The following is a 13,565-nucleotide window of genomic DNA, read 5'->3' as shown; positions in this document are numbered from 1 at the left end:
TTAATATTTTTGAGGATAGTGGACAAGGGGAAGACAAAAGAAAAAGTGGCAGGCCTAGAAAAACACGAAAGTACATGAAAGTCACGTTCTTAAGGAACAGGACTTTAAAAAAAGCAACGAAGGAAAAGAAAAGGCAAAGACCTGAGAGATGCATCTGGCCTTTCAGTCGACCAGTCTACTGTTAATTGAAGCCTCATCAGAAATGGTCTCACTGGAAGGTCGGCTGAGGTATGCTAAATTACACAAGAACTGGTCTGAAAATCAGTTGCAACACGTCAGATGGAGCTTGGAGCTTTGGTTAAAATTGTCATCAATATTTACAGAAGCGGTCAGGAAGCTACAACAGTGAGTCTCTACAGTTGGAGATCTTGTGAAATTTGATGAATTTATAAAACACAGCACCATCAGATATTGATCCACCATTTGATATCATCCAGAATGCGTCTGAATGGTGTCAGCTTCATTTTTTCAGTATGACAATGATCCCAAACACACTGCCATTGCAGTAAAAGCCCAGAGTTCAGACTGCAACATTACTGAAGCATTCTGGGATCATCTTGGCAAAGAACAGAATATAAAACAGCAAACATCCAAAGATTTCCATTTCCTAAGCAAATAATTTAAAAAAGAGGGATATCTCAAGAATTTTACACAGTAATGTACATCTCTTGTTTTCACAGCATTCAGTACTTTGAATATATTTACAGACTGCAGAGTCCTGTGTAGACCGAACTCTTGAAATCCAGCCAAAGTTCACATAGAGAGAAGATCATGTCCGTGTACACGAATGTAGAGTCCACCACACCCATCACTACACGGAAACACGAGCAGCTTCTCGCAGTTACATTAACACGTAACACGTTATATGTGCATTTTTACACTCTGGTGTAAAAGATAATGACACTGGTCATTTTATGACAGCGGTTTTGGCATCAGTGCACAGGTACGTGTGCTTATTGTTAGGTTTTATTGTTGCAGTAGATAGGGTAGACTCTTTGTTTTGCATTTAACCTGATCCGGCGCGCCTCCTTTAGTCCTTATTTAAGTGCGGGTAACAGTGGCTACCGTATCTGTCAGTAAACTAAAACCTTTTCATTCATTTTAAAAATAGACTCTGAGATTGTATGTTCAGATATGATACGCAAAAGGAAAAAGAAGAGGTGCAGTTAGGAAAGCCAGGCATGTCAAACTCATTTTACATTGTGAGCCACATACAGGGCACTTTAATCTTAAGTGGGCCGGGCCAGTGAAACATCAACCACACATTTAACCCCCGAGATATTTTAATATAATAAAAAGAAGAAAAAAAAAACTATCATCTTTGAATTAACTGATTTGGTTAATTAAACATGAATTACACATTCATTAAATTTTTCATTAATTAAAATTGGAAATAACTCATTTATTAAATGTTTTAAACAAAATGAATTGACATTTAAGTCATGCATATATTTAACTAATTATTTCCCATTTTAATTAATTAATTACGTGTAATTAAAAATTCAATATTTATATATATTTATTTAATTATTTATTTAATTCACTTTGGCACTTGAGGCCCTCCATAGCACTGCGTGCACATACCGTATACTGAGAGCAGGAGAACAAATACAGAAGAAGAAGAAAGACTGGAGATAAATTATTAGGTGGTGAAAGGTCACAGTCTCACTCTGCTGTGAAGTGCAAACTGCACAGAGTGTCCATGTTCACAAGAAAAAAGTGTGCTCATCAAAAGCCAAATTTTAAACAGAACATAACACCACTGCAGTGCTGCCGAGCAAAACCACTTACACTGCCGATGCTCTTTAATTAAAAGTTTCATTAACAGCAGTATATTTAACATAATGGGAAGCGGGGTGGTATTGAGCCACCCAGTAGCTCCTTTTGTGTAATATACAATCCACTTCCGAGCTTTCTTTTTACTACACTCCCACTTTTATGAGGATGCTCTCTTATTTATTATTACCTCTGATTTTAACAGGCTGACAGGAAAAGGTGAGTGCACGGCGATCAGACCACTGGGACCCTTCTTCTTCATGTGGCTCATCTCTACATCACGACAAAACAAGCAGCCTGGAGTCAGCGACATGCTGGTAGTGATAAACGATAGACAGTGTCAAAGAACAACACTGACTGAATTTACTCATCACTTACTCCATACCTGCTAATTAAGTTGCTTTAATTTCATTAAAAGCCCACGTCTCCATTACAATGTGGTTGCTTCTTACCTGTGCTGATTTGAGGACTGAAGTTCGTGTGGCCAATTTACCAAAACTCTCCGTGCTTTTAGGTCACGTGCAACACACATCATTTTGGAAAAGTGTGCAGACTGCTAACTTTTACCCTGGGCTCAGACTTACTTTTCTAACGGAGCCAGTAAGGAGATACCTCCTCCAGGTGAACCACCGTCTGAAGAGGGTTTCCGTTGCCATGACGCCAACACGCAAGCGAGCCTGGGGCGAGCACGCGCAGAGACGTCGTACGTAAATGGCGAAGGTTCTGCGTTCTGCATTAACTGTATTTGTGGAAAGTGATTTCCCCACATCTGTGCTCAGATTATGCAAGTCTAGACGAGTCATGCACCCTCTGACTGTTGGATCCTCTTTAATGTGCGCAGAGATCAGCTGAATAACTAATGTTAGGAGGTCATCATATTTAGCAGATGTTTGGGCAAAGGTGGGGAAAACTACAAAAAAATTCAGCATAGATGCACTTCAAGAAGAAAAATATTCTTATAAGATTTTTACTTATAACACTTTATATTTAAAAAAAAATAAGAGGGTAAACTCGTTTAAAGTCCCAAAGGTTGAAAAGTCTCTTTAGGCGACACCTTTCACGCCCGAGGAGGGTCTTCCAGCCAATAAAAACTTCCGCTACACGGTGCAGTAGGTTCAAGAGTTGTAGCCTTGCTTCTAGGACTTAATGCGCCGGTTGACACCTGAGGTGCGCTTTGACGGTTCTCCTGCGGAGAAAGCGACGACTTAATGTTTGGGTATTAGCTGCGTAAAAGAGGCAGGGCAGGGCTTGGCCAGATCATAACTTCGTCTTTTTCATTTCTTTCTCGCTTTTCGTTGCTGGGGTCAGCACAGGGGGGAGGCTACATGGATTGGTGGACTTTGTTGGCAGCGAGTATTGCCCTACTCTGGATTTTCTGCTTTATAGACGGTAAGGGAAAACGGCTTTTTAATGGTTTTATGGCACCTGTCCACTAACCTATAAACGTACGGCACAAGAGACCAGGAATCACTCTACATAACATGTTAAAGTGGTTGTGGATTCTATTGTAGCTCATATTTCGAGTGTATTCCCTCGAAAGGTGGATGCACTGAGCAGATGAGACTCTACAGATTAGGGAATAGTTTGTGTCCCAAAATGACACAAATAGCTAAAATGGGCGCAGGTGGTGCAGATCGCGTCACTAACCAAAACCTCCCGTTTCTGTACGTTTTAAATGAAAAAATAAAATATATTACATAATTAATAATGTTTTATTAAACTCTTTTGATGAGGCAACCACACTTGATTGCTTCGAGATGACGGGGCGGGGAGAGGGGGCAATACAAACAATTTTGAGTATTTGTTTAGAGAGTGAATGGTTTGTGCTTTAGGTCAGGTGGTTGTCAGGGTACTTTTACTTGCCGAAAGCTCGCTTTGCGTGCTCAGTATACCCGCCGCCCAGCCGGCTGGTGAGCAGACTTTAATCCAGTGGCAGACGCTGTTTGTGGTTCTCGACATTAGCCACGGTGTTAATTTAGACTCCAGCTTGACCCTGTTACCTTCTTATCTCCAGGCAACGCCGTGCTTGAGCTGCGGCTGCTCTTCCACGCTCTGACCAAAGCCGCTTGTCACCTGTACCTGGCCCTGCTCCCGCTGCGCCGAGCCGCCACGCACTTCTACGACAGCGCGCGGTACTGGGTCAACCATGCCCAGCAGGGCCCCTCTCCTCTAGGCTACCTCCATCAGAGCGAACCCCTGGCCAGGAAAGGCACGCTACACTTTCTGGAGGGCATGTGCGTGGTGTGCGAGACGGTGCCCAACATGATGGGCGCAGCGCTGAGCGTCGGGGCCGCTTTCTGTCATATGCTGCAGGGAGGTTTCTACATCCTGGCGGCCACGCTGCGCACCATCCAGATCAACCTGTTCTCACAGATGAACGGCGAGAAGGAGAGGTGGGACAAAGAGCGGCTAAGGGCGAAAGAGGGCGAGAAGAGGCTCAATTCCAAAGTGCTGGAATACATCTCGGTGTTTTGTCAAGACCCCGTGAGCGCTTTACGCATCAAGGTTGACGTGCCACCCGTGTACAGATAATCTTTTTCCCGTGGCTAATTGGCACATAAGGGGCCTTCTTCTAACTGCTGAGGGGTTAGAAGTACAGCAGAGTGTTGATTGGTTTGCAGGGAGGGCAGGAGGTTGAACTCTGACTTCTGGTTTTCACTCACTGTTGAGGGGAATTAGTTACCAACGGAATCAAATAAATTATATTTAAGCACGTGTGGGAAAAGACGAATAAAACTATGGTGCATTTTGTTACAACTGTTTCACATTTATGGAAATGTAAAGAAAATAAATGTCTCAATCAAACAAAACCTGACATCTTTGCTTGTTTTGGCCTTTAGAGCTTTATTGCTACATTCTTTTATACCAAATCTTACTGGCAACCAAGTTTATTTTAAAGTGCTCTCTTATTCATTATCTCAGTCATTAATAATACATCTATGGCAATATATTTACCAAAAAAATAAGGATCAGCAATAGAAAGTATGTTATTATTCACCTACTGATTCTGGTTACAGTCAAACTAAATCAGCAATAGGCCACCAACATTTATCCTGCAGGGCTTTTTAGCTTCATCTCAGCCTTCTCAGGTCTCAAACGCATGTCAGCAAGGACACAGAGGTAGCCAACATTCAGTAGATTAAGTCTGGCTGGCATCCGGGATCAAGTATTTTGCCTGTGAGCTCAGATTGCATTTGCATCTTTACACAGTCAAACTGCTAAAGAGACCACAGGGATGAAAATGAGGAAGAAGAAGTAATGAAGAGACAGGCAAGTTTGGGGATGGGGGGAGCAGGACTGTGAGCTGATACTGAAGATGGATTTACTCTACTTGACACTAAAGTCTTGCGTCAGGTATAGCGTGGAGGCTCTCAGGGGGGATTTTCCCAGCTACAGTGAAAGAAGAGGAACAAAAACAAAAATAAGAAAGATCCCTCAGGCGGGTGTAGTAAACAACTGTAAGCTAATCGGTAATTGTATATGTAAAATAATCTGATCATTTTAAAGACAGCAAGGTAAAAAATAGAACAAAATTCTCAAGACGGACACAAAACAGCAGCTTTATCTTTACTGGAATATCACAAATAATCTTACAGAGTATGTCACCAGTTCTTCTGACAGCTGCTTTGTTCACTTTGTATTCGTTCTGCTGGGACCTGAGATGAGAAGAGTGCATGTGTAACTTTGGCATCAGCATTATGGACAGCTTCTCAAACCACCAAAGAAAATGAGCTTAAAACCAAACAGGGCTGTAGGTTTAATCTCATTACTCACGCCCTCAACTTTGTCACTGCCTCCAGTCTCCGCAGTGCAGAAAGAACATTTTTCTGTGTATCAGAAGAGAGGACTTCAAAGGTGTGAAGATCACCTGCAAAACAAAAAACCCAAAAAACTGTGAGTTATCTGCAAGTTACCAGGTAGCAGACAACTCTAGAGTTCAGAGGTCATTCCACACACTCAGTTTTACCTGAGAGGATGAGTTTTGTAGCCAGGTTTTGCACAGCAGGTAGGAACTGCTTCTCCGTAAACACGTGAGCTCCGTTTTCACACAAGTACCTGAAGATCAGCTGGACATGAGGGGAAAAAAACCCCCAAAACATCATTAAAACGTTGGTATATTAATGTGGAAATAAAGTCAAATTATGGTCAAAAAGTAATAAATGCTTTGCCTAAAATTTAGTCAATAGTAAGTTAACAATGTTACAAATAATTTTCATGTTAGCAGATGTTAATGTTTTCCAAATGGTTAATAGTTTAGTTGTAAACCATCTTGACCACCATTTGATGGTTACTGTGAAGTTGCAAGAGATTCTTTGAAGTCATTAAATATTGTACTGTGCATCTATAAATCTATAAGTCTATAAACATTAGACACAAGATGGAAATAAACTGATGTTTGGAATATCCATTTTAAATCACATAAGCAGGACTCGTGTCTTTAGTTTCAGACTCAGTGATATGAACTGCATCTCCTCTCTAAAGATAATCTTAATATATGTAAACCAGGAAGTACACAAAACTGTATTTGTCTTACTAAAAGACAAAAAGTTTTCGATATACTTTTGCTAATGCAGATAAGCTCCCACAAAATTGAACTCTTTATGGTCATAAAATGTCTTAATGACAATATTTATAATTTTTCAAGTTTCAAAGATGCAACTACAGCATGTCTCTTTATGTCATTAGAAACTATGCCATGATTGTTAGTCATAATCTGTTATCTGATAACAGTGGTTAATGTTTAATGACATTTCTTAGAATACAATAGAAGGTCCATAATAAGAAAAAAAACTTTACAACATCTAACCAAGAATCTTCACAACAGTCACTCTCCACGAAATACACTTAATCACAGAGAGAGATACTCAAGTTAGAAGGACCTGATATGAGTCTAAGAAGGGTTGCAGCAGCTTCTGCAGAAAGGATAACACTTCCAGCCCCGTTTCCAACACGGTCACTTCCTGTTCACTCATGTGGACTGCTCCACATTTCTGCAGGAGTGAACATGCCTCGTCAAAGTCCTAAATGATGGAGGGGCAGACATATGCAATATGAGTAACAATAATCTGTCTCATTGTTAATCACACACAAGTGTGTATGAATATGATAGTAGCAAAACACTGAAGCACTATAAGCACAAAATTTCTTTCATTAGCTCTTCCTGGGAATTGGATAAACGAGAGGCTACAGTGACCTTGGCCTTTTACCCAGTTCATGCACAGAATAATCGTGATCCCGACAAACATGGCTGTTACCTGCGATGCCCTGCCAGGGATGAAGATGAATTCATTGGCGAAGACGTCCCGCAGGAAGCAGAAGAAGCTGAACAGCTCATCTGTGAACAGAAAAAAGTTAAACAAGATGTGTCCATTCATGAGACTCAGAATCTGCAACTGCACCTAACATTTACCCTTCTGTGTGCTTTTTGTGATGTGGATGGCAGTAGCAAGTATTCCTGGACGCACAAAGACATGCAACGCCTGATTCCTGTAGGAAACCAGCATCAGCACCGCCGCCGCCGTCCTCATCACACCCTCCTCTGGGCTGAGTGGATCTTGGCTCGCAGGGTCTCCATCCTGAACCAGGCAGACACGGCCCGCTTTATGATGGACGATGGAGTGATGAAGAGCCACGGTGGATGACATCACGTCTGAGTCTGTGGTGTGTGCTGCAAAACGGGTGTAAAGTTTGAGGGTCACATGACCTTCAGAAAGTCATGCGTGCATGTGTGTGTGTTGAAGTGTGCACACGTGCCTGCATGTGTGAATGTCCACACACAGGACACCTGTGAAGTGAGACAGTTCAGTGGAGTCCTCTTAGGATAAGTTACTTAAAGTGCATTAATCCACTGAACATCTCCTAAGTGATTCTGGACACTTGTGCCAACTTGCATTCACCTAATCTTTGTGATCCACACAGGACCGGGTCAAAAGGAGCCTATGCAACAGCAAGGAAACTACTCAGTTACTCCTCTGCATTAACAGCGTCTGGTTGTCTAGCAATGCAATATGCTAAGGACACCTGCTGGTCACTGAAGGGAAAGCAAGCTTCATTAAATGCCCACTATAAGCAAAGCCTATATTGTTCTTAACCCTAAGCTTGATGCTGCTGCTTTCTACACAGTATAATTAAAATAAATTGATATCTTTGAAATCCATCTGGCCCACTCACCAGGCCAGTTCAGACGGCCCCTGAAGTCCAGCACCAGCTTCCTGAGCCAGAGTGTTTTTTCCGTGAGCCCATGCCACTGCAAACCCTCTTCTGTTAAAGTTGTGATTGGAGCCTGGAGCAACAGGCAAGCCATCAGAGACCAAGGACTGATCAATGAGCCCTCCTCCTGGGTTCGCACAATCAAATGAGCCACCCAGTTCACACAGTCCTGGATCTCCGTACTTGGTCTCTGTGGAAGATCTCTAAACAGAAAACAAGGTAGATTCTAAAGTTACATACAGGCTTTGAAGGTTTACAACGACAAAAATATTCATTTAAGTTGTATCACTGTTACACTTGTTATGCTTTTGTTGATTTGGTTCATTTTACACTCACTATGAGTAAGAAAAAATAAATAAAAACACATTTCAAAAATGTAAAAGGTGTTTTATGCACTTCATTTGAACTGCTTATATATCACTAATGGAGATTACATTAACAGAATACATAAATGGTAAATCATAAAATCATTTAATACTCACTTTGGTTGGTGTATACTCAGTACTCACAATTTTTAGCTACAGCCAATTGTGACTTTGGCACACATGGCTACCATGTCTTGCATAAACAGAAAAAAAAAGCAAATCTGTACCTTGGTATGAGATTGTACTCGCTCCGATTTATCTTTCCCTCACACAGCTGTCGAACAGACAGGGGGCGGCCAAAGTTCACATGCATGCAGCCATAATCTTCCTGCAGAACTCTGCTAGCTTTAAACAGTCCCTGCAGTGAAAGAGCGAGGGCAAGAGGCCTGTAGTTTCATATCTTTCAGGACCAAAGATTACATGGGAAATGTTATCAAGTCAGCAATGAGACGAAACTTACGGTGGTGCTTTCTTTGGGTTTGGGGACACCCAACAACTCAAGTGCAAGCAATGACTCCTCCACTACTCTGTCATAGCTGATACTAATGGGCACCAGCGTAATGTCAAACACCTCACCTTTAAAATATGGCTCCAGCACCATGTCCATCATACCTGCAGACAAATGCAGATGTGGCACCAAGATGCTCAAAACATGTATAAGTAAATATGTAAAAATACATATGGAAATAAAAATAAGTTGAAAAGAATATTCAAATTACACAAAATGATCTAAAAATACTGTAAACTTGTTTGACTTTTCACAATTAAAATATCCTAAACTGTGAGTGCATGATCCCTTGGTGTGCAAAAGTAAAGTACTGTACAATGAAAAGGGTACAATGGCCCTTTAAGGTCAAACCTGTAATAAAACACAACAGAAATAGAAAAAACACAGCTAAATCTCACAAAACAAACCCTAAAAAACAAAAAAGACCTCACATAACACAATGGAAGTGTTTTTGGGGAGACAATAATGTGACGGACCAGCTGTGGAAGTGACAAGCTAACAGTAAACAGCTAATAGCAAACACCTACATTATTAAATGAATCTTTTAAGTGAGTCTAAGTGTAATTGTTTTCATGTTTTGGTCCATCACCTTATTGTCTCTCCAGAAACTCTTCTGTTGCATTTAGTGAAATTTCTTTTTTCTTTCCCTACTTCAATTGTTTTATTCAAATTCTGTTGTGGGTTGTTTTTTCTTTGTTTGTTTTTTCACCATTTCTGCTTTGTTTTATTCAGTTGTATTTTGTCTGCTTGTGCTGGATTTTTCTTTTTTCTGGTGTTTTCTTATCTTGCAGTGCATTTGACCTCCCCGGGCCACCATAGAAAAAGGTCATCATGCTTAACTGCTATAAAATTAAAGCAACAAAACCTAAAAAAAAACAAAAGTCCAAAATAATGAGATGCACACACTTTGATATCCTGGGGAACAGCAACAAAAACAACAAAGGTGTACATTTAGACACTTACCAAGCTTTGGCACCACAGACTTCAGTGTGCGACTCCTGAAACCCTCTACATAAAACTCCAAAGGAGCACATCCTGTCTACAAAAAACACATTAAGCTGTTGGAAGCCTTCTTCTTTTAATTGTTAAAGAAGCTGACTGCCAAAGATGCACTTAGGAATACTTTTAAAAAGTCCTTGTCTTACCCTGACAATTGTTCGGACATATTCTGACAGCACCGCCCAGTACAGCTTGTCAGAGCCGATTGCTCTTCGGATAAAGAAAGCTCCGGAGCGACGCAGAATCTCTCCAACAACCTTCATGCTTGCAAGAGCTTTAAAGAGAAGGAGTCGGAACAAAAAAATAAATAATAATATTTGGATGCTACGATGCAATCAAAATGGATATAATGTTGTGTATAATTAGTATGATTTAAATAACACTTTGTTGTCTTAATTCAAATAGATACTTGCGAATTCCTGCAGCTATGACAGGTATTGGGATGTCGTAGGTGAACAGGATGAAGGAGACAATCAAGAAGTCCACATAACTCCTGTGATTGGGCATCAGGATCACAGGACTCTCCTGGATGGCTTGCTGCAGCTGCAGTGACAGAAAATTTTAACTTCCAAGGTTCTCTGTATAGTAAATAGTAGTAAATACTATAGTAAAGCAAATCTATCAGAATGGTTGTGTGACCTCTAAAGAGCTACTGTTGAAACAAACTGGCCAATAACTGATTAAAGTGTATTGATTTCTGATGAGTCCTGACCATGTTGAGTCCTTCCATGTTGACATAGATGCTTCTGAAGAGTCTCTTGAACACCTTATTGACAGTGTAGGCCATCAGCCTGATAAACCCCAGCTGCAGATTGTGAGACATTTCCTCCAAAATCCCACGAGCCTCTTGTCTCACCTTCTCCACGGATGACCCCGTCTCCAAGGCAATCTGAGAGGGAAAATGTAGGGGAGGAAAAACTGACTATTTTGACAACAAAACAGTAAAAACTATATTTTTTTAATAAATAAAATGACTGACCTCTTTGGCAATATAGCGCAGATACTGGGACTCCAGTACAGCTTTCTTGAGGTCAGAAGTGGAGCTGGATGGGGCTCCTTTGTACGGTTGAGGGTTAAAGGTTCTCAGGGCATAGCCAAGATCAGTTGTGCATCTCCTCTCCTCCAATATATCCGTAAACTCCTCCTCATCCTTCAGGCTTGCAGTGCCTGAATCTTTATACTGAAGGAAGGAGTAAGGTTTATGTTAAAAGTCTCAAAGTTAAGATGTTGGAACATCTGTAACAGGATAGAAAACAACAACAACACTACTAATCTACCAACTCAGTAACGTGGGTACAGAGCAAGATTGTTTTGAATACGGATTTATTAGCACCACATTTTTTATACTGTACACATTCTGCTTTAATTCAAGGGGTCTAACAAATTTACTGCATTACCCATTTAGGAATTATATCCATTTGTATGCACAGCGTCCCATTTTCAGAGGTTATAAATTAATTGGACAGTTGACTGATAAGCAATTTCATGACAAGGTTAGGTTGTTCCCTTGTTATTTCGTAACACATAAAGCTAATAAAATATGTGGCATTGATTCCAACTGGTGAATTTGCATTTTGTAGCTTTTCACTTGAATTTTTATTACAGAAGTTAAATGTAAACTGAAATAAATCTATCAGACACATAGTAAAAAACTCTACAATCTGGTTCATTCTGCAAAAATAATAAACTGCCAATCACAACAACTTCCGAAAGTTCGCGTGTATTTATATTAAACAAAGATTTCCTTGTACCAGAATGACAGTAAGACCAAAGCATGACTAAGAACATGATCCGTGGCGTACCACATCATCTGCCAAACATGGTGGCAGTAACATTATGGCATGGCATGGTATGGTATGGTATGGTATGGTTGCTAGTGAAGCTGGATCACTGGTGTTTCTTGATGATGTAAGTACTGATTGAAGAAGCCGGATGATCTGTTAAGTGTACAGGGCTACACTCTCGCCTTGGACTCAGTCAAGTGCTGCAAAATTGATCGGACACTGCAAATGGATGATGACCTAAAGCATACGGTAAAAGCATCTCAAGCAAAAATAAATGGGATGTCCTTTAATAGTCAAACCAGCAGAGCAGCTTTTTAGCTATTAAATTCAAACCTAAAGGCACTTAATTCAAAACTTTCTTAAAACCCTTGAATTAAAGCTGCAAGCTCACAAAAAAACCAGACAAAAACTACAGAAATAAATACATTTTTAAAAATGCTATAATTCTTATAGAGCAGACTGTAGTTTTGTAAGACTCTTTATTTCTTTGGTAAATAAAATAAAATAAAAAAGAGGGGGCGGGGGTAAAAGATAATATATGTGGACAACAACTATTCACCACACTGTTATTTTGAACTGTTATTTTACAACGGGCGCATCCCTATAGTTATCCCATTAATGTGTTAATTGTTTATTAACCTTTTATACAAGCACTAGTTTTGTTTATTTTAACAGTAAGGAAAAACTGACGTATTGTTACTTTGGAAAAGTGGTCTGAGACAAATTAAATTATTAAATCACAAAGTTTATCGAGTTAAAACCATAAAAGTCGTTATCTCCTCGCTGCTCTGTTCTGCAGGCTGCTGTGACCTGCCAACACTGGCTGGTGAAAAACTATTAAGCAACAGCGGCTTACATACAGTCGCTGTTTTTCTTAGTAGGCCAAAGTTTGAGCAGCTTAAGGCGGCCAGGCTCCACAGGACACCCCTGCCTGCATAATTAACAGCAAAAACAAGCCCTGCTTGAAGGCAGACAAAAGCGAACATCGCTACAGGTTTCCTTCAGGCGGTCTCCTTCTGGGTATTATATATTTTATAGTCGCCGCTAACTTTGAAAGGTTTAAAGAAAAGCGTCGACGGGCCCGAGAGAAGATAAAAACAGACGCGTTTAAAACTTGCTTCTTACCGTACTCGTCATTCTTTGCGGACACTAACACTGAAGCTGACTGGTGACTGGCCTCAATGACTGTCTTTCTTGTGCTTGGACGCTATCTTCGCTCCACACTGCGTGAAATATGCAGCACTTCGGGGCCCGGGGCCAATGGTGTGCCTGGGTTTTGGAAACTCCTCCCGCATATTGTAATACTCAACCCTCTGCTCCCAAGTAACCCCCCTCACCCCACGCGCGCTGTTGAGTGCGATAGCTAATGTTTTAAGTGATCTCGAGTTTGTCTGATGTGGAAAAAAATGTCTGAATATTTTTGGAGGAAACATAACCAAGAATTAAACATCAACTGAGCGTGCACTCCACAGGGACTGATTAAATTATCGTTGTTTTTTCGTCAGTTTTGCTGGTTTGGAGCATTCAGATGTGCTTAAGATTATTCACATGTGACATTCACGGCAGCTGTCAATCTTCCCAGAAGTGCACTTCCCATCAAATTCACCCTAAAAGGCAACACTCAGAGAAACTGCAAACCCCCCAAGAGTTCCAGGTGTACCGGCTTCAGTTACAATGTTAAATGTACTAGGCTTCTGGAACAATGTCCTTTTGGACAGATGAGAGCAAAGTGGAGATGGTAATGCACAGCCCCACATTTGTTGTGCGATATCTGTGCAAACTGGCAAGCACAGTGGTGGACGGGTCATGATTTGGGCAGCTTGCAGTCTTTGAGTCAATCATGAACTCCTCTGTGTACCAAAGTCTTCTGAAGGCAAATGTTAGACCTTCTGTCCAACAGCTAAAGCTTGGTCAAAACTGAGA

General features: G+C 40.8%; 2 protein-coding genes across 6 annotated transcripts in view; both read right to left on the bottom strand.

Moving 5' to 3' along the window:
* Nucleotides 1–2,585, bottom strand: part of fam228a (family with sequence similarity 228 member A) — a 7,867-nt gene extending 5,282 nt beyond the window's left edge. For 2 of the 5 annotated variants that reach the window (XM_026193955.1, XM_026193956.1), the window contains exons 1-2: nucleotides 2,361–2,585; nucleotides 1,967–2,090 (exon numbers count right to left, since the gene is read on the bottom strand). In XM_026193955.1, coding sequence (XP_026049740.1) covers nucleotides 1,967–2,090; nucleotides 2,361–2,545 — 309 coding nt within the window. In that variant the 5' untranslated portion in view covers nucleotides 2,546–2,585. Of the gene's footprint in view, nucleotides 1–1,966; nucleotides 2,091–2,228 lie in introns of all 5 variants that reach the window. The other 3 variants (XM_026193958.1, XM_026193957.1, XM_026193959.1) reach the window with 3 other exon arrangements.
* A 2,015-nt stretch (nucleotides 2,586–4,600) lies between these two features.
* Nucleotides 4,601–12,916, bottom strand: gnpat2 (glyceronephosphate O-acyltransferase 2). Its single transcript, XM_026193954.1, has 16 exons — nucleotides 12,768–12,916; nucleotides 10,838–11,038; nucleotides 10,571–10,747; nucleotides 10,272–10,401; nucleotides 10,005–10,132; nucleotides 9,823–9,898; nucleotides 8,812–8,963; nucleotides 8,579–8,709; nucleotides 7,948–8,189; nucleotides 7,187–7,444; nucleotides 7,032–7,111; nucleotides 6,657–6,797; nucleotides 5,744–5,843; nucleotides 5,551–5,644; nucleotides 5,371–5,432; nucleotides 4,601–5,166 (listed from the first exon to the last, which is right to left on the bottom strand). The coding sequence occupies exons 1-16, from the start codon at nucleotides 12,777–12,779 to the stop codon at nucleotides 5,114–5,116; spliced, it is 2,037 nt and encodes a 678-aa protein (XP_026049739.1). The 5' UTR covers nucleotides 12,780–12,916; the 3' UTR covers nucleotides 4,601–5,113.
* Between the last annotated feature and the right edge of the window lie 649 nt (nucleotides 12,917–13,565).

The sequence above is a fragment of the Astatotilapia calliptera genome, chromosome 15 (assembly GCF_900246225.1).
Source record: "Astatotilapia calliptera chromosome 15, fAstCal1.2, whole genome shotgun sequence".
Classification (NCBI taxonomy): Eukaryota; Metazoa; Chordata; class Actinopteri; order Cichliformes; family Cichlidae; genus Astatotilapia; species Astatotilapia calliptera.
Note: the sequence above shows the minus strand (reverse complement) of the source record. Positions and strands in the feature narration are given on the sequence as shown.

What these genes read in the sequence shown, in the direction of transcription:
- gnpat2 (XM_026193954.1), bottom strand. An exon ending in ATGTCCGAACAATTGTCAGG is followed by an intron (nt 9,899 to 10,004) that starts GTAAGACAAGGA and finishes TGTTTTTTGTAG; the next exon opens with ACAGGATGTGCTCCTTTGGA. An exon ending in TACAAAACTCATCCTCTCAG is followed by an intron (nt 5,645 to 5,743) that starts GTAAAACTGAGT and finishes TTTGTTTTGCAG; the next exon opens with GTGATCTTCACACCTTTGAA.